Here is a 22,411-nt window from a genome sequence, read left to right on the forward strand (position 1 = left end):
GCCTTCAACTGGTACTTAACGCAAGCTTCCCAGATATCCCAATTCAGAGTTTATATTTTACTCCAAGGATACCTTGAACAAGCTTTCGATATACTAGTGCTCGTATTCGGCTAGGTTTCATCTATCGTAATTCGTGAAGCTTTACATGATCGTAACTTAGTTTGGTGTCGACGTGATCACGGTAACAAATACCATGACGCATCGGAATTGCATCAACTGCATTCTAAGGTTCCTGTCCTGGTAACAGGATTATTATCGCCGTCGAGCTGCTGATCAAGTGAATTATATAGATATGTCCTGGAATTATCCAACTTCACTTTGGACTGTTAACGCTGGTAATAAGCAACTATAGTATTTTAGTCAAGGATCAGTTCTTTGTTCACATCTTCGCACTTATATTTCATTTATTTTTAGTCACTTACTAAAGACAACTTTATCGTCACACGTTTCAGAATGCTAGCTCTCTGGCTTTGCATTGCACATCCGCCACTGATTGTATTACCGGATTTATTTTGTTTAAGGACCACACACTTTCTATTACCACATACATTATATATAATTTAGAGATGTAATGTACTCTATTATGTTTGTTTATGACGTATTGTTTGATGCCATCACTCGGAGAAAGACCAAACCTGTCAGATTAGTTTGTTAGAGCTACCCAGTGAGTTCCAGATGCGTCATTAAAATCTTGGAGGTGAACATATTGTTTTATAGAGAAGTCCTTTTGCGAAAATAAACGTCCTACGAAAATGACACAAGCGTCGATAACACTAAACCGAGGCCCCTAACCGCGTTAGCGTATTTCATTCAGTTTCTCTTGATGCTTGTGTGTCAAATATTGTATGCGTCCTCGTTTACCGACTAGATTTTTACTGTTGTTCTTAACCCCTCTTGATGATGTGTGTATATTTGAATCCTTAGTATCTCAATAATAACGCTAGCCATTAAATCTTATGTGATTACTTTAGCTCGACAGCGACTGGATGCAATTTAGAAATATCTCCCCGTCCGTGATTGTGTCAAGCAACAACTGTAAGCAGGTCAGGAGTCTCAGGTGGAATTTGCAGAAGGTGCAGAACAGTTATTTAAACCAGTTATAAAGGATATCAAAGATCTTCTTTCCACGTGAGAACAAGTCGCTAAAGCAACTGGAAAAATCGCGAAAAGGACTAAACGAACACAAAAGAGTTTACTAGAGATTCCAGATGAAATAGCTGCTGCTCTATCACAATTACAAACATAAAAATACTTGATAATATTGACCAGCTTCGTTCTGAATTAGCCGATATCAATGATCTTGTACCAAAACCAGAACCAGAACGACAATCAGAACAAGTAAGATAGAAGACTAATCTAATTGATAAATTTACCGAAACGATTATTGCCGACATAAAAATTGACAGCGTGTAAAATTTATCTCCATTCGCTGTGCATAGCTTTGATAGTAGAGACACATTTTTGAAATCCGAATATCATGATTATTCTGTCGGTCGTGAAAGCTGGTATAACAGATATTTCGCATACACTACGATGTTGCTCAGGCCCGAAATAATGATATAAGATATATTGCATTTATCAAAGGAATATATAGCTATATTACACGGTTACAACAACAAAACAACAACAATTACAATAACAACCACAAAACAACCACAACCACAAAAGCAGCAACCACATGATCAACAACGACAAAAGCAACGTCAAAACAGTAAAAAAGGGTCAAAACAACAAGTGACGAAGAAGAAGAATGACACAATGCAAGTTTTACCTCAGGTGCCACTTTAAGTGGCATTGCCACTGCTGGTACATGTATCAGGGGAAATGGTCTTATTGTTCCATGCCCCAATAACGGCCTTGCCGATGTTGATAGACTAGAGATTCTAATTGGCGAAACACGAGACGACAATAATTCCCCATAAACTATTAACGAAACAGCTGTTATTTGTCAGATATTATTCACAAGCGTTGTCATGGACACGTATGTGTATCGGTCCCTCATCAATGAGATCGTTGCTTAGTACCGTGGTGATTAATGAATTGGATCAGTGACGAGAAAATAAGATGATTATACATAATTCTCAGCGCAGTCCTGTAATGGTCAGTGTCATAAATTCGCGATTACCAACATATAAAGCAATCTACGGGGATGGACTCTCTGATGTTGTTCAGGGTCTATTCAGAAGGTCAGCCCCTAAAGCTATACCGATTGCAAACTAACTGGGAATGAAAGCTAGTGACGTTGTTAGTGATAAAGATATTGGTGTTGTTGGTGATGTTGCTAGTACAGAATTCTCAATAATCAAGGTTAGACTAGCACGATTGATACGCAGACTGCGAGCTGTCCGACTTGAGACAGTAAAATTACCCAGACGCGAAGGTTTGCCTGTACATGTTTGCAAAAGTTACAAGCTGCAGTGGCGTTAAAACATTTACAATATTGACCACAATTTCACAGCGATTCCAGTTAGACGATCTTCTGGATCTATGTTAGGGTAATGGACCGAAAGCACGAGGAAACATTCGTGGTTGAGCTCGAAGAAAAATGCTTCTGCGTGTTGTGCTATTGGTGTCTTGATATCGTCGCCAACATACCACCTACTTAAAGTGGTAGTATTCTACATAAAGAGTCACACCCCAGCTAACGTTCAACGTTTCAGATTCTAGCTAGCGTGCGAGTGGTAGCATCAATTGAAAAAATATCATTGATGAGTATACAGTAAAACAAAAAGAATACAGTAGACGTATCGTAGTTACTGACATAATGTGCATTCTACACCTGCTGTAGTCACTGAAGCAGTAACTATAATCGGAGCATTATCAGCCACATATATATTATCACCAGTAATACGAATTGGTGTTGCCGTTATAACCGTTGATGCTAATATTCCTAATATCGTCACTAAAAAGATATCCACGAGTGCGACAGATAAATTACACGAATATACAATGTTGCTATCAGCGGCAACACAAGCACATGCCAAGTTATCATCGCTGATATCATCGGGTCTCCACTATGAATGTAATCAGATCAAGAATTCGAAGAAATGATTAAGATTTACTATGAAACAACTAGAAACAAACCACCTTGTCTAAAGACTAGGACTCTGTTATGGGCTCTGTCCCTGACAAAATAAAGGATTTAGATCTCTGAATTAAGTCACGAAGTAAATAATAATGTCACAATAGTTGCCAGAAAATATCATCCCTAATACAACACCACCAACAACCACGATGATATCAGCGAGCTCAACCAAGCCCTGACGTTAGCTTTCCAACGGCTATTCGAGACAAGGAAATAACACCAGGACAAATACGAGTATATTATAGCTGGCCAAATATTAGATCAAAGTTATTCGGTGGGTTGCAGGAAAATATTACATCGGTATTAACATATACAAAAAAACTTCTCAGCGACCCCGTTGGGGGAACACCAGACTGGAATGTTGTGAACATACCTACAGGCAGTTTCGAAATGAACAGATCAACAGTGAGTTCAAGCGCATAATCAAATCCATCACAGAAAAATAATCCAATATCACTATCATGTTACATATGCCAACGTTAACATCCGGTTTAGAAATCTCAACGCCAGATTATGCAGCAGATATATATCAGTCGCCGATCCGAACTGTGTTTGGATGGACGGAAGCACAACCTCCTGCACCTGCAGCGATATCACAACCTCAACTATATTATTACGTTTCAGATAAACGAGTATTGTATTGCCTTGCAGAGTATAGAAAATATGATCCATGGAAATAATTGGCTCGAACCGAAAAAAATAGTATTGACGGGTCTCCATTAGATCCTAAGAGATAATTTTCCTACGACTGATATTACAAGATCTCTAAAGCCGGTAAAAACTTTCTTTGATTATGTTGATAATAGAAAGCGGCGTCTTGACAAAATATATATTATCTCATTCGCCGAAGCTATTAAACCCGAACACACGCCTGTACGCAGCAAACTGCGTCCGGTATTTCAAAGTTACATACGAGAATATCCCAATAACGATCTAAAGCGTCAAATCATTGAAACGATGCAGCATCGAAAAATCTAAATCAAGTTGCATCCGACCTCAAATATATCAGTTATTTTATAAACAGTTATTGATACTTGCAATGAATTTATTCATCGTCCATATTCAAAGAAAACAACAACAATTAAGTAGTCATTTCTTAGACATTACCCGATCACTCAAACAGCATTCTAAACATTCATATTACCAGGATTAAACTCCGTCAGTGATAACATTGATGAATATGTTCCAGCGATAGTAGAGTCATGGATAAAAATATCCCCTCCTCCTAGTATTCTCAAACATAACAGTGGCGGTACGCACGTGTTATGGCCATTGTTTATAATCATTGATCAGATAAAATTGAACTGCAATCCGTTTATTGTAATTGTTTTATACCATCTCCGGATACAGCCTTTTTGTCGCACCTGATATTGCACCTGACTCTCCAGCTATATTGAACGTTCCTAACATAGGTAACATCTTTGGCAATAGTGTTCGTGGTAAAGTAGTTATCGTTAACTTTTTAACACTACAATTGTATATTCATTCTGCCTTTGAATACATCAAGTGTTATGTATCTCTCAGATGTTACAAGAGCATAAGCATAATATATGTTATCTGGAGCACCTGGAAATATTCCCAATGTCCATGCTACTTTGATGTCACCTGTTGATCCAATAGCTCGTTCGCTGAGCGTACTAACATCAAATTGAACTATTTGGTAAAGAGATCAAAATTCTTCGACATATATTTGAGATAAAATATCAGCTTCCTGATATTTCTGCATCGCCTCTATCAGATACATATAAACTTGAGATACGTTTCTATTAACATTATTTCCGAAGCTGCATTCGATCACTCGTTCAGGATATTGCTTAGAGTTTGTTCTAAGAAATATTCGCCTTATGTCAGCGTTATCAAAAATCGAGTTGGTCTGTAGTTGATTATTACGTTTGTTTGGTCGCTGAAACACGATAAATATATGACGCGGTAATTGCTCGCTTGGAACTGTTGTTATCCGCCATCTGTTATCAGCTGAATTTGGCACAGCTATTTGAAAACCTTTGTTCTGTTCAAAATATATATTTTGCTGTACGCGGCTAACATTGTCCCAAGTTCTATTAGTTTCGAGATGAATATGACTATTCGAGGAATCCAGAACGCCTATCATGAAATCACAAACTGGCAATCGGCAATACCAGCAGCTCTCACAAGACAGTCGTTTTTATCAGCTCGGTAAAGTATAAGAGTTTGTTTTATGCTACAAAAAACTTAATTGTAATCACTGCAAAATGTAAATAATGTACTTCACAGAGAACACGAGAAAAGAACTCCTTGAGATTTATATCAGTCATCTAAGAGATTCAATCTTGGAATAGCAGTATTCGGAATATGTATGTATGATGGAATTAACATTTGTACTTACCTTGAATTAAGGTAATGACGTTTGGACTTTGAAACTTTGATTTTGCTTTGGTGTTAAGACATTATATCACTGTACCTTACATTCGATAGAACATTTTAAAACGTTTAGTACATCCATACTATACTATAAGTTAATTTTACTTCTTTTATGATTTATGTTTGGGAAATAGATTTAGATTATCAGTACTTATTGGTATTGCTCTTTCTTGTCAGGTAGTTTAAACCCGTAGTAAGCAAAACTATTTACTGGGTTTTATTGTCAAATTTAGAATTACATTATTCAAATATATTTATCATCTTTTGTGTTAAAGTTTATTTTTCAGATTAGTGGGTTTTCATCATAATTAGTAATTATTTCATGTCTGCATTAATTGGAGCCTGCTCTGAGTTATATAACTGTTTCTTATTATGTTAAATCCGAAGTCCATTGGATATTTACAAGACGTGAACATCAACTAAATTAAAACAAAACATATCTGTCATCATTGTAAGACATTTTCTTGCGTGATCGGTCTGCTTTGCTTCTTTCATTTACATGCATCATCTAACTATGGTCTGCTTTACAGTGCTCCTTATATAATAAATGCAATGACATAACATTTTTTACATGATTACATCCGAGACACATTTCAGTAATCGGAAACAATGGACGGCAATATAAATTTATATATCGAACTAAAAAAAAAACAACTAGTAAGTATGTGATGGATCCCAGACAACATATTCCAATCTGGGATTTTATATTCATGTTATCGGTATAGCCTGACGACTGTCAGCATTAACAGCGCCTAATTGGTTCATGTTACTAGTATCATATTTAATATTTAACACAGTGTGCGAATATAAATCAAAGAACTTCTGTATTGTTAAAAACATACATTATATCCCGCACCTAGCTGGATTTTCACTCACTGAAAGTACCCACATAGTTTTAAGCTTGTTGTGCGATATGAAAAAAAGGATGGTGCATCCATATTTAGCACGGTAAGTCAGACATGACAATTTTGATCAGTTTGTCATGCAATAAAAATTAACGTTTTATTAGATAAGAAATGTGTAACCTGTAAGGAATGTTGGCGTTTTCTGCATACTTCTTCACTTGCAGCAATGTATCTTCATACGTCTTATTTTGTAGTGTATTGTAATAATAATAAGCACCTAAAATAAACATTAAATAGGAGTGAAAAAGAGCAAACAAAATCATCTGACAAACCGAAACGGTAGGGGAAATATACATCATTGTCCAGATAAATTCAGGCTGGTTACTACCGTGAGATTCGTCTTCAATCGGTTAATCTTTATATCTTTATATAATTTACAATGTGAAATAAAAAAAGTTAATTACTCAAATGACTGAATTCTTAAGATAAGTTTGTAACAGTTGAAGAGATGCTTTTATGTTCAACATGGCAGATGCAACATGACACAATATACACTTAATTAATTCCAGCTTTGATGTAGATAATTGTAAAGCTCGTGCAGTACTGCTCCACAGTCACTAAAGAAAGATTATTTACCCGACATACACGCAGCTGAAGTTACACAACAAATTCATAAGACCTTTTGGAAAAAACAAACAGAATCATCCAAACACAGTACATATTAAAATGGGGAGAAAACTTTCAAAACCTCCTTGTTACAGGTACAGTCCACAATACCGCGTTCTGCATACATAGTCTTACAACGTAGAAGATACAAAAGTGACCACTATTATAGAATCACAATCACTAATGCAACCTAGTTTGTTGTGCCTTCTTGGCTACTGGGTGTTCATTTTACAGATATAATATTAAATATATAGGAAATGTAGCAGTTTTTTTTTCTTCAAAACTGACCCGATCTGAAAATAGTGTTCCATTTCATTTCCAAATCCAAACACAAACACGTGTGACCAACATGTCAGTACCTTCTAGAGTGTTAAACTGTTATGCTATAATAGTGGTAATTTCCACTGGAAGTGTTAAACATTTCTGATATGGTTGTGGTCATTTATGTAAGTGTTAAAATGTTATGCTATAATGAATGTCAGTTACTCTGAAAATGTTAAAATGAAATTCTATGATTAGGCACTTCCGCTGAAACTGTTAAACGTTTATGCTACCATGGTGGTCAGTTCTTCCGAAGGTGTTGCAGTTTCAAAGCTATTATGATGGGCAATTCCCAGGAAAGTATTAATTTGTAGTACTATGACAATAACTAATACGTCTTTGGAACTTGACGTTATCTTGTAATGGTGTAACAGATTCCTCCAGCTGATTCGGCGGTGTGACGATAGTTAGTGAAAGATCGCAGCGAGTAGTGTCATTAAGCCGATTTAGGCTTTATATTGCTTATATTACTACCTTTCCGTGTTATTTGCCTCTATACTCCATTACGTTTGCCCACAAGCCATGTAGTATGTGCGACCAGTGGACTATTAACATTAATAATCCACAAAAGTGAAGTGCTCCAATACAGTGACGCAGCGCAGTAACCTGCAAAACCGCTTATTAAACAACAACAGCAGACATTTTACTCGACTTTTATTTTCTGTAAATAATGTGCTTCTTTATTTGCTTCTTTACTTGTTCTATGAGTTGTTAGTGATTTTACTTTTCCGCCAACATCGCCTCGAAAAAGGCCATGCGATTTAATTATCCTCGATAGCTGCATGATAGAGTTTAGTAATCGTGTTGAGACTACTTTGTGCCACTTCAAGCAGTTCTGAATATACACGTATTAGTACATGTAATCGCATCGCATTTAATTTGCTAGCAGAACCAGAGACATTATCGATGTAGTCCCTACAATAATTCCGATATATGTATTTACGATGATTACATTGGTTGCTACTCACATGAATCCGTTGTGGGCTTTATTTAAAATATTGTGGCCAATATTTCGTTTAGAGGGTCAGCGTTTTATGCTTGGACTGGTGATTTGACAACTAGTACCTCAAGATGGGACAGAATATCAATGTAACCACCATAAGGCAATTTAGGTTTATAATAAATAAATTCTAAGCATTTTTGTACCGGCCAACTGACCAATCTCATTGCATCGAGCGAGTTAGATACATGAAAATGAATCGTCTCCTAAAACTCTACTCTTTTAAGAATGCATGAATGGTATCATAACTACAATATACATCATTTTGCAGCTTGCATCAATTATACATGAAACAGACGTTATAGTATCCATGTCATAACGGATTTATCTAGAGTCGGCATCTTGGCTTTTTGACTGCCTTTAATGCAAAATAAGAAAAACTCGATCGATAGAAAAAAAAACCTTCTCCTTCTTGAATGCGTGTTCTAACGACTGATGCGGAATGAAATCCAAGAGATAATGCCTGACTGTTTTCATCTAAGTCTTCTAAGTTATTAAAGAAGCCCAATACGCTTCGAAGTATAAAGGTTCTCTCATCCGTTTTAGAGGCCATGTGTAATTTATGTGACTTGAGTACTAGATACAACAAAACGCGACATGATTAATGTTTATTCCAGGCCGATAAATCAGCCCCTAACCACTGATGATATTGATTTTGATATTTGTTAGGGGCTACTATTATCTATTCATTAAAAGCTGCAATTATTTGCAGCCAAAGCTGCACGCATCACTGTATATTTTGCACACTTACCGGTAATTTCTCCTGGCTGTGGAGTTACTGTCGGCTGAAGGGTTCTTTTGTTGACATATAAATTATTTTTTCCGGAACAAATCCTCTCTTTATTGACTTGTAAATCCACGTGGAATATCACAGTCATCTGTCCTGTGGCAATTTTGAATTTCGCACTAGATATGTCTGTTACCAATTATCGAGTTGTGTCTAAGTATATAGAACTCGGGTTTGTTCCGGAAAGATTTCATGCAGCACAATTGCACATTTTAATGAACAGGTGACATGATGCCCACATATCGTCCATTAGTATCCACACATATGTCTCTCTCTGTGTGTGTGTGTGTGTGTGTGTGTGTGTGTGTGTGTGTGTGTGTGTGTGTGTGTGTGTCGGGGTGATTTATCTGACTACGTTTTTTGTGCCCAAGTGTGCAACGTTGAATTCAATGCATTTTCCAATCATAACATACAAATGCCAATATAGTGACACGTTTTAAAAGTGTCTTATGGAAACTATTTTCCTCCGTCCTTCAATGGTGTTGTGATTACGACCAGACATAACACTGGATGCCATGTTTGTTGTTTGTAATACACATATATAGTTTTAAATGATGTATATTTTCGTATCCAGTCAATATTTCAGTCACAAAGTGATGCATCAAATATTCACCACATTATTACGATGTAAATACAAGTGAGATAGTACACAACTGTCTGAAATGCAACTACAATTATATGATCAAAAACTAAAAATCACCAATTCAACGATCAGACTCTATTAGCTTACGTGTATAAGATTGACCTTCCTCTCATAAAATAAATAGTTTTGTCCGTGTAGCAGTGAAATGCCTCTCATAAACTCTCCTATAAATGTGGAGGACAATTTGTCATAGATACTGCACACACGTCCAACCCAGAAACCCTTAAAACTTTTAATCCAGTGCAGTTTATATCGTCCTATATAGGAAACTATACAACTGCAGACTTTTTTTTAAATATTGTGAAATATGGACTTTCTCTCTTCTATTGAAGCTATTGCATTGCACAGATAGTTATCCCAACATCTGCATAACAGCGGTTAATTTGACCATGTTTGAATTTTTGTGTGATCCCATTTGATGGTTTGTACTTACAAATAAAGTAACTTTATACTCTGCATAGAAGGTACAACACTTTAACCATAGTGGTCACCTTTTCTCTTCTAGGTATAACCAGGGTAACAAAATATGAGACTTATTTTTCCAAACGTGTTGTTGCAACGGTACACACAATTAACGAGCATTCAGAAATACGTGTACATACATGTCTAGTTACATACCGTTGTCGGTCCAGTAGCCGAGGTAATTTAAGCTCACATCGCTTTTTTGATGTTCGATCCTTGAATTATCTGTGTCATAAAACTGCCGTAGGATGCTGCCCCAAGTGTTAAATGCCTATTTGCAGAAAAAACTCAATAATTTAATGTGCTCATGCATTATTAATGTGTTCTTTACTTTCAGATGCAGCAAGACCGCAACAAATAACGTTACAGATAAATGCATTATAAGTACAGTAATTTCGACGTTGTCTTCTTCTTCTTCTTTCCTAGTTGTCATAATCCTTCTCATCAATATGAGTTTCTTCTTCATTAGTATTTACATTAGCAGCAGAGAGGGTGAACAGACCACTTAAGGGAGTGGTCATCCTTGTGTTTTACCAAAAAAAAATAGTGACCACTCATAGAGGTCAATTACCACGTCTACGATTATTGTTTGTCCCAAACAGAATTGTAGACGAACCCTCTCTGCTGCTATCAATCTTGGGAATCATCATCTGAATCATGGGAATCTTCATCTGTTTCATCTTCATCTGAATCTTCGGAATTTGTTCTATGTTTCAAGTAATATTCAAGTTCTGATGGTGGTTTTTCTATTTTTGGATTTATGTTCTTTCTTTTTCTGTAATAGTTCATCAAACTTCGATATCGATCTCCACCGCAATTTTTGCAAATCTGATATAATCCTCTAACGCCGTTGTTACATCCAACACAACTTCGTGGACCAGCATGAAGGTTTTTCTTTATAAGATAATTATGTTTCTTGCAATATTCTCCACGGCACCTTTTGTTGCATTTATCTGTTGTTCCTTGACGTAGCCACGCACAGTTGTTCATTATCTGTTTAATTCAATTTAATTTTATCATCACCCCCCTCTGCTGTTCCTCTTTTGCTGATATTAATTAAATTATTATGTTATAATAAAATGATACATCCAGAATCTCATACTGCAAGAACAGCACGAGAACGATTAGAAACAATTAAAAAATTTCTTCCTGTCAGAGACTCATTTAGAAAAAATCTGCAAGCGCAGCAAGAAGCAAAAGTTGAGTTTGAAGAAGACACTAAAAAACTATTTAAACCCGTTACTGCAGCTACTGAACAAGTTACAACTGTCATCAAAGAAGATCTTCTTCCGGTATCAAAACAAACTGCGGCGCAGGCTGAAAAAATAGCAAGAAGAACTAAACAGGCAAAGAAGATTTTACGAGATCTTCCACCTGGGATAGCCAGGGAAATAGCTGCGGCTCAACCTCCACCTGTTGGTGAGGAAATACTTGAAGGTATTGGAGAACTTCGTACTGAAGTCGCCGATGTGAGAGAAAAACTTGTATCTAAATCCAAATCAGGAGGAGAGAGCTTAAAATTAAATGCAAGATTTAACGAAGGAGTTGTTGAGGAAATTAGAAATATTGAAAGAGAGAAATTACCTGAGATGATATCAAAAAATATATCTAATAAATCTAATTTTTTAAAACCCTCTCATGAAAATACAAGTGATGATAATTTCATTAAATGGATATATCGCGTATATTACAATAAAAAACAAGCTAGAGGTCAAGAATTTAAAAGATTTAATGAAGAAGTAAATAGACTTAGAGGGAGACGGGAACAACTAGGACAAGGAGAGTTCTCCCAGTATCAGCTTCCTCCACCTCTGCAACAAATAGAACAACAGCAATCTTCTTCGCCGCAGCAAAGGTTGAGGTCGGAACTTAAAAGGGCTAAAGAGTCACTTAAAAAATCACCCTCCTCGAAGAAAATTTCTTCACCTTTACATAAAATTTCTGCACCGGATGTAACATTTACACCGACAGATTCACCACATGGATTTCGAGAAGGTGACTCACCCCCGGCCACCACTGAAGTACTTACTCCGGTAATGCAACCACCAGTATTTAAAACACCTCAAGATGAACCTAAAACAGGACATGGTTTATGTCCTGATAATATCATCAATGACGTGTCACGGTTAGAAGTTCTCATAGGAGGAAAACGTGCCGGAAATAATTCACCAGAAATAACCAATGAAGCAGCTGATATTTGTCGGCGACTATTTCAAGGTGGCATCATGGATATCGGCGTTTACCGAGAACTTATTGATGAGCTCGTTGATGACTAGTTGTTAGATAAATGGTAAATAAAATAAGATGATTGTGCATGATAATCATCGTAAACCCACACAGGTTAGAGCGGTAAACTCACGATTACCAATCTATAGTGTTATTTACGGAAATGGACTTGGTGATGTCATTCAGGGATTATTTACAAGGATAGCTCCAAAAGTAGCACCTGTTGCAAAACAATTATCGATGAAGGCTATTGATATTGTTCGTGATAAAGCTCCTGGAGCAATTGTCAATGTTGCTGGTAAGGCGTTCTCGGCGATCAAGGAAAGACTAGCACGATTATTGCGACGAAAACAACAACCACCGGTGAAACTGGCAAGTACTGAGGTGATGCCCGCAGACGTAAGTAAAATAATAAATCAGGCTGCAAATCAAAAACTAGCGGCGATATCTGAAGAAGCAGAAAAAAATATAACAGCAAATTTAATAGCAGGAAGCGGTCTTCGTCGACGATGATCATCATTTGGAAAAATGGTAACTATAATAAAAATGTTCAGGCGCGAATCAGACCCAGTATTTGATATGGAGGCACCTGTACTTAAGTAGGAGTCGGTACGTGATTATCAATTTTATTCTTATGACGCAAGACTACCAAATCAGCGGGGGAGAATCGAATTACAGGTTCATGATACAAGTAGATATTTCTTGCCCGCTGAAGCGTTTATTGAAGTAGAAGGTATACTTGTGACGAATGTTGCAGCTGATACGGCATATGGTGCCAATCTGCGTGTTGGTTTTGTCAACAACGGGATTATGGCACTGTTTGATAGCGCCACATACATGATTGATGGAAAAAATATTGAATCAATTCAGAAGGATGTTGATGTTGCTACAACAATAATTGGTCTGGCGAGATATTCTGACGACTTTACAAGATCAGCTGGTCCAAAAATGATGTTCGCTAAAGATATCACCGACAACGCTAACCATAATCAGTATATCAAGGTACTCACACCAAGGGCTACTGCAGTTGATCCACAGGCAGAAGCTGCCAACCCAGACCGTGAAGGTAGACCAGCTGCTGAATTTGAAATCATAAAAGATATTGCCCCGACTTACAACTTAGGGTTTGCAGCACGCCGGGCGGCGCTGTCGGGAGATAATAGAAATTTTTCGTGTGCAATTCCATTATCTCACATCTTTGGATTCTGCAGAAATGTTAGAAAAGTCATCTTTGGAGCTAAACACACAATTGTGCTCGTAAGAAAAGGTGATGATAATGATGCAATCTGGCGAGGTGCTGGTGTTGCTGATGCTGGTAAAGTAAATATATCAAAACTTTCACTATGGATGCCAGTAATAACTCCATCTATTACTGAGGAACAAAAATTACTATCTTTTATGGATCAAGGCGGTAAATCATTGCTATCATGGTTAACAGTAACCACAGATGCTGCTCAAAGCAATATTAATGGTTTATTTACATGGCATATAGCATCACAACAGGGTTTTTCTGCACCACGACATATTTTTATTGCACTGCAAAATATTGACCGGATAAATGATCAACAACGTTCACATATGATATTTGATAACCTTGGAGTTAATGAAGTTTCCTTACGGATAAATGGACATCAAGAACCAATAGAAAATATACAACTAAATTTTGATCAAAATCATGTAGCGCGCATATCATCGTTTAATGTCATTCATGGGACGTGATCAAAATATAGATACCGGTTTGCAAATATCACAACTAGATTTTACAGGTCTATATCCGATTTATTATTTTTCACTAGAACATCTTGATTTATCCAAACAATCTGTTGTTGATATACACTTTCGAGCTCATGTTACTAACCCACCAGGTGCTGGTGCCTTTTACAGAGCGATCGCGGTCATACTTAGCGACAAAGCCATGTTACTTGAAGGTGGCAGTGGTCGAATGAGGGTCGTTGATGCACCGGTGGAAAATATTTAATCGTGTTATTTAGAAAAATATTATTTATATAAAAATGTCGTATGCTCATGTTAATGTTACTCTGACCCCCGGTCAGGTAAAAAAGCTTCAATCAAAAACCGCCAATAAATGCGGAACTAAAATATCACTAAAACGAGATCATATTAGTGGTGGTCCAAACAAATTATCGTTGACAAATAATCAGATTAAACATTTCAATAAAGCTCTAGAATCAAAAACTGGAGTTCAATTCCATCTCTCCCCGAGCGCTATCAAAGACATGGTTAAAACAGGTGGTATATTTCCACTACTTGCGGCCATTCCGGCATTAATAGCTGCAGCTGCTCCAGCCGTAGCAAAAGCGGCCGCGTTAGGTGCTGTTGGAACAGCCGCTGGAATGGCACTAAAGAAAGCAACAGGGCAAGGATACAAAAAAAAGGGGCGCGGCTTAAGATTGCCAGGATCTCGTTGGGGGAGCGGCCTAAGGCTTCCAGGATCATTTCGTTAGACGTTCCAGCATCAAATTTTGATTTACTTGATGCCGCTAAAAAATTAAAAATATCTGCCTTTAGAGGTGTTTTTATGCGAGATCAATTACCAAAACAACCAAACAAACTCGAAACAGGTATTATTAATCTAGACTCGACTTCAGGACCCGGTACTCATTGGGTATCATACGCGGTTGATCCACGTGGAATTGTTTATTTTGATTCGTACGGGTTAGCTCCACCTGTTGAATTTATCAAGTATGTCGCACCACTCCACGCAACAACCAGAGGTTATAAAGTTTGGTATTCAACGCTACCCACACAAACAATGACAGATCCGCCAATATGCGGCCGTGAAGTAATTAATGTACTCGACGCTATATCAAAATCATCCAGGCCGCCACATAAAGTCGTGCACGATTATACAAGCAACCGATTTGTTGCGCGTAAAGCATTTTAAACAACGGATCTTATTATAATGGTTGACATCTACGGAAGATCTTCTACTAGTAAGAAAATAAAATCCGACGTTGATCTGTCAAAGTATGCGACTAAGGATGACCTTGCTGATGTCATGAACCTGGCTGGAGTTGACCCAGATGAAGTTGTTATTTTTCAAGATCGATATGGTAAACTAAAAACCAGCAATATCAAATGGAATGATATAGTCCGGCGAGTAATTGGTGCAGTTACAGATAATATTCCCGTGTTTACTGACGGTGGTAGAATCAGAGATTCAAGTATGTCACTTAAAACCATCAGAGATGAAATTGCAAAAAGTGTTGCTAATCGTGTAAGAAACACCGGTGACACAATGACAGGTGAACTTAGCATGAACGGGAACAAAATAGTAGCTGTAACAGCTCCAAAATCTGACAACGACGTCGCAAACAAACTATACGTCGACGACGTAGACAGTAAACTATCCACGCTGCGGGCCGAATATGATGTTCACGTAACCGGTTTTATAAGGCTTCGAAGAAATTTTCAAAAAATCGATGATGCCATAAATAAGTTCTTTGGAGCTCCTTCCGTCATTGACATGAAACTCGTTGATATCAAAACTGACCTAGACACGATCAAACAAACACAGCAAGACATCGTAGCGGGAATTCCTGAGATTGTCAACAAAATAAATTTGATTAAAATTCCAGCTGCAATAACTCCCGGGCATATTACAAACATCGTATGCACGGTATCATCGGGATTTGCAACATGGTCGCAGCAAAATAATACTATCAAATATACCGCAACAGTCACTGGCGTGTACAGGCTGTCCGTGTTCAGTGCTGCAAAATTTGAAATATTTACAACGTTTCCATGGCGTCATTCCACAGACAGGTTTTCCGGGGTTGTATCTGTTGTATTAAATAGCGGAACCAAAGAAATATTTATTCTGGAAGCAGATGATAAGAAATTAACCGCAACATCCTTCTGGTGGTGTTTGGAATTTGTAGCTGAAACATCTCAATTGGTTACTGCATAAAAATATATATGGACGGTGCACAATACAGATACAATCAAGCACGTGAATGGCAGGCGGCGCTAAAAGATCAAGTTGATCAATATACAGTAAAAGTAAAAGAATATCGACGACGATTGGTTATCGTTGATGTGATTGTTTATTCAGTATCCGCTGTTGTTGCTGGAACCGGTGTAATATTATCAGCGTTGACAACGATGGCACCAGTAGCTGTAACTATTTGTATTTCAGCAGCAACAACTATTGTAGGTGTGCTTAATATCATCACAAAAAAAAATATGTACTTGTACGAACGAAAAGTTATCCGATTACAAAATAAAATTAGATACAGCGACGGTAGCATACTCGAAATTATCCTCGTTGTTATCAGCGAGTCTCAGTGATGGAATTATATCTGATTTCGAATTTTCAATGATAACCAAAATATACGACGAAGGTATCGGTATTAAAGATACAAGTATCAATAATGACAGAATTACTCCAGCAGATCGTGACCAACACAACTCCGCCAAAGATAACGATGATCTCGGTAAGTTCAATTAATCCTGAATTTAGTGTTAATTTTCCTACTGCAATTCCAGTAAAAGAAATAGCACTAGCACAATTACGAGTATATTACAGCTGGCAAAATATCAGATCAAAATCATTTAATGGTACACCAGCAAATAATTCGCTCGTATTTGCTAACAAGAACAAACCCGATGGAACACCTGACTGGGTTGTTGTTGGAATACCAACTGGCAGTTATGAGATTGAAGAGATCAGTGAGGAATTTGCGCGTAGAATAAAATCAATAACAGGAAAAGAATCAAAAATATCAATTAATGTTCATGAACCCACCCTGTCCTCGACGATTGAAATAAACTCGCCTGATTATGCCGTTGATATTTATAAATCTTCAATCAGATCAGTGCTAGGATGGCCTGAAATTCCCAGGGTGTATGAAGGACCACCAGAACCGAAAAAGTCTGATTATGTCACGGATAGGCAATCATATCATGAAATTAATCCATCACACGGGGAAAAACTACGTATTTTTAAAAATAAATTAATGTTTAGCCATTTTATCTTTCACGACGATATTGAGGCATGGATTTTTGTAAGTCGGGAGGGGGAAACAGGACATGTTTTTGGTCTTCATCGAAATGATATTATTAAATATTTTCAGGAAATCAATCAAGAATGTAAAAAACAACTAGATCAACTGAATCAATATTTTAACGAACATATGTTTGACATATCAGCGTCATCGCGTGAAAAAATCATCACGCGTGTGGAAATATTAAATCAGCTTATATCAGATATGGAATATTTTAATAACCGAATAGTTCAAGCGATGGTTAGTTTAGAATCATTTAAAAAATTTGATGCATATAAATGGTTAGAAAAATATAAATTAACAGAAGCCGATGTACCAAATTTTAAATTTCCCGGGTATAGTGTAACTGAGTTAAGAAAATCTGTCAGTGATGTCATTGATGAATTTTTTCCTAAAATACTCCATGCATGGAGAAAACTGCCACCACCTTCAACCGTTCTCAGATATGATAATGATCCACATGGCGGCGGGAGACACGTATCTCCGGGGATCGTTAATATAACACCGACGGTCGCGGTCAATCTGGTTTGTGACGTAATCGATGGCAGCTATCAAATAGATATCGGAAGATCAAATCAAGCTCAACAAGGATACATCCTGTACACGTTCACACCACAAGTTCCCCCTGGAAGTTTAATCGTGCAAGAACCAACTAATCCTGTGTATTTACGGTGTCACAATAATATGTTAACACGAATCAATTTTAAACTCACAGACCACCTTAATCGCTTAATTGACATACGTGAAGAAGAGCTTGTAATAAATCTGCATGTAAAGTCGTAAGACTTTTGTCCTAAGGATTTCTGTCCTAAGGACTTTTGTCGTAGATCTTCATGTAATGGAGGGTTTTTACACGCGAGGATTTCTTAACAGTTAGAAGAACATTTGTAACAGAGATCAGACTCAAATTCGATCAACTTAAAAAAATAAATAAAAAAATATTTTATTATTACTGGCACAAATTTGTGTTTGGTACAAATTAATCGGCCCAGGCAACTAAAAAAGCTGGTCGATGAAAGTAAAAATTAAAATTTCTATCACAAAAAAAAATAGGATTTATTAATTTTCCTGATTTTTACTGAAATTGTACAAATTACTTGATTTTGACTACCAACTACCCCGTCAGAAACATAAAAATGCACGAATTACTTGATTTTGACAACCAACTACCCCGTCAGAAACATAAAAATGCACGAATTACTTGATTTTGACTACCAACTACCCCGTCAGAAATAAGAAATTCTAACCTTGTCAAATTGTTCCTAATAAATTTTATTTATTATAACTTATTTTTATTTATTAATAATATTATTTTTACTGAGATTTTTTTTTTTTTTTTACTAAAATACAACGAAATTGCTCAATTTTCCTGATTTTGACTACCAACTACCCCGTCAGAAATCAAGTAATTCGTGCATTTTTCTTTGATTTTGACTACCAACTACCCCGTCAGAATCAAGTAATTCGTGCATTTTTCTTGATTTTAGTAAAAAAAAAAAATAAATCCTCAGTAAAATAATATTATTAATAAATAAAATTAATTTATAATAAATAAAATTTATTAGGAACAATTTGACAAAGTTAGAACTTTCTTGATTTTGACTACCAATACACGTGGTCAGCGTTGACATGGACCCCAGTTACCAAAACTTTCATTTTCATTATCACCAGTAACGAAGTTACCCTGGATCGTTTCACCAGTAACGAGGTTACTCTGGATCGTTTCACCAGTAACGAAGTTACTTTGGATCGTTTCACCAGTAACGAAGTTACTCTCTGACATAATTTTTCTTAATAGTCTTATGCGAGTACTAATCGTTTTCTTTGCCTCATACTCGTGGGATAATAACGACTTAATTCTTTCTACGGCGGCAGAGAGGGGAACGAACTCCTTCACATGATCATCTTCTACGGTAGCTAGCGACCGAAACATTGCCGCCTGAATCCGTTTCATGAGCCTGTATTCAGATGATAGTGTGTGTGTCCCCTGGGTTTTACGTTCTTGTAAAATCTCAAAGTCAGAAACTATTTTTTCAGGATTAAGTTCATCAGATATATTAATTCCATCTTTTTTTAATTTTTTAATAGCAACAATTACATCATTGATATTTTCATGGTTTATTATATAATATATGAATCTTTAAAATAAAAAAAAATATCCCTAGAACACCTATCGAGTGTTTAGCGAGTTCGTCGGGATGTTTCAGGGACAGCACAAACATATAACTTAACTAAGGACAGTACAAACATGTACGCTCAGCAAAAACCCACCCATAATAATTAATCCAGTGGGTGATACGAAAAATATGTATCAACCACAAGTCAATATTGTGGTTGGGATTTTGCTGAGCGGGGGGGGGGGGGGTTTGCGGTTCCCCCCACTATTATAAAAATCGCAATTATGCGTACACCACCGACAAATTGTCAGCCATGGGGGTTTGATCCTGGACCGCGAGCGTCACAGTCCAATACCATACTGATTGAGCTATCAAACCTTGTTACGAACATATGTTTTGGAAGTTAATATATAGTTAGCTATATAGCTAAGGAACCAATATTTACACTAAACAGCGGTTTCTGAATCATAACAGTTTCTGTATTTATAACAGTTTCTGAATAATAACAGTTTCTGAATAATAACAGTTTCTGTATTTATAACAGTTTCTGAATAATAACAGTTTCTGTATTTATAAACAGTTTCTGAATAATAACAGTTTCTGAATAATAACAGTTTCTGAATAATAACAGCGTTTTTCCTAAGCAGACTGAGAATCAATAACAACAGTTTCTGTATTTATAACAGCGGTTTTCCTAAGCAGACTGAGAATCAATAATAACAGTGGCATGAACACACCCGCAGGTCGATTACCATGACAACGGTTTCTGTTCTACACACAGCTTCCTACGGATCAATAACATTGTCATGATCTCTCGTAATGTTGTATGATGGGGAAATATTTAAAAAACATAAATAATACTTCTACGAGTAATTAATTACGATGTAATTAATTACGATGTAATTAGTTAAACTGACTAATTACGATCATAAAAAATCAAAAATCTACGAAGAAAACTATATATTACAAAGTAATCTCCCTTTTATATAATCAAAATTCAGTAGTGTATGGAGGACCTACTGTGACATAAATTAAAAAAATTAATTCAATGTGGTGATGATAGTTATTGATATTGAAAGGTAATTTTCTGTTTATATTTTTTCGATAAAGCGGTTTTATGTATATTTTCTGCCACCCTTTGTACTGATTGCGGGTGAATATCAAAATATTTCGCAGCAGAAGATATTGAACGCAATTTTATTTCTTCACCAGTTTCTATGTTTGTGGAAATTACCGCCCTCTTTCCGATTGTCTTACATCTTCCTGTATTTCCACGTGTATTATTCTCGCTGTGAGAGATAGCTTGTAAATTGGATAAATTATTGTTTTGAGTATCCCCGTCAATATGATCAATAACAAGACCGTCTTTGATCACTCCGAAGAAACATTCATACGTAAATCTATGACATAGATAATGTTTCTCCCCCCCCCCCCGCATGTGAACATTAGATAACCAACATTAGTAATATAACCAACTTGTCTCTTCAACTTGCAGTGTCTGATGATACCATTAATATTTGATTCATAGTTTGTTATGACAGGATGTGGGACAAATATATTTTGCTCCATTATAATAATATTATGCGTTTAAATCATTGTTTGTCTGAAATCTTGATATATAATCCCTCACGGATTTTATAGCGTTTTCACCGCTATTATTTTTTTTTGTCATAATATCTTTTAAGTTCTCTGAACCGTTTTCCGCCGCACTTCCCACATAATTCTGTTTTTCCTCGCACTCCAATACCACACCGTAGACATGGTATTGGTCCTAGGCTTCCTCGTCGTATGTTTTGTGAGTGCATCCAACAAAATTCCTTTCTACAGGATTTGTTGCATCGATTTACTGAGCCGATCATCAACCATCTGCATTGGGACATTGTATATATATATAATTTTCTTTATTTAAATATTTGTTTTAATTATATGAACGAGTTTGAGAGATTATCCCAAACTAGGCCTGTTAAATATAAATTCAACCTTGACAGATTATCTTCTGACTTGCCAGTACGAGATCTGGTTGATCCGAAAAATAAAAGTTTGATCTCGAAAATTCACGACGCCAAGAAAGAATTTTACACAGATGGTGCATCTCATACATGGTCAACGTTCAAGATCATACGCACTGACGGAGTCAAGGACGCTGTCACGGACGCCACAATGAACGACAAGCGAGCGGCAACTATCATTAACTACATCGCTGAATACGAGGGCAATCAAAAATATTTCTTCAGAGTAAAATTTATTGTATTAACAGAAACAGGTAGTTGGATTATCCGTGACAAATATGATCCTGTCCTTGGCAATAATAAAACTATCATATTAAGTAAAAATTCCAGACCGGGTCTACTGACGGGTATTGACAGACCGTATTATGAACGAGCGTATCCTGTAACGGCGGTTATTTATGGAATTTATGAGGTAAATAAAAAACCCAACGTTGATAAACTAGCGCCGATGAAATTTTCAAGGTTAAATTGTGTGGCTGAACGAGTAATAGAACACTTTACAAACGTGATGCGTGGAAATGGATTAACCGATTTAAGGCGTGAAAAAATAAACTCGTGGGCTGATTCGGTTAAGGATACCGGTGCTACAATAAAAGATGTTGCTGAGTTAGGAAAAATATTGAAATTTCCAATAACTGTGGCGACAATAACGGGAGAAGTACTGTACCAGTCGAAATATAAATCGAAGGGAGCTCCAATAAATATTATCGATCATAACGCGCACGCATGGACTAACGCAGTAACAATATTTCCACGTGATCGAACTGTTAGATTTTACTCCCCAGATAATTCTGGGGCAGATAATTCTGCGGCAGATAGTATG

The 22,411-nt window shown here is 36.6% G+C and overlaps 1 protein-coding gene across 1 annotated transcript in view; it reads right to left on the reverse strand.

Annotated features, from left to right (window-relative positions):
- LOC149780353 (uncharacterized) overlaps positions 1 to 22,411 on the reverse strand; it is an 83,736-nt gene that overhangs the window by 46,308 nt on the left and 15,017 nt on the right. The window contains exons 5-6 of the mRNA XM_089937247.1: positions 10,366 to 10,480; positions 6,511 to 6,607 (exon numbers count right to left, since the gene is read on the reverse strand). Coding sequence (XP_089793373.1) covers positions 6,511 to 6,607; positions 10,366 to 10,480 — 212 coding nt within the window. The remainder of the gene's footprint in view (positions 1 to 6,510; positions 6,608 to 10,365; positions 10,481 to 22,411) is intronic.

The sequence above is a fragment of the Sinohyriopsis cumingii genome, chromosome 16, assembly GCF_028554795.1.
Source record: "Sinohyriopsis cumingii isolate HCF-2022 chromosome 16, ASM2855479v2, whole genome shotgun sequence".
Lineage (NCBI taxonomy): Eukaryota > Metazoa > Mollusca > Bivalvia > Unionida > Unionidae > Sinohyriopsis > Sinohyriopsis cumingii.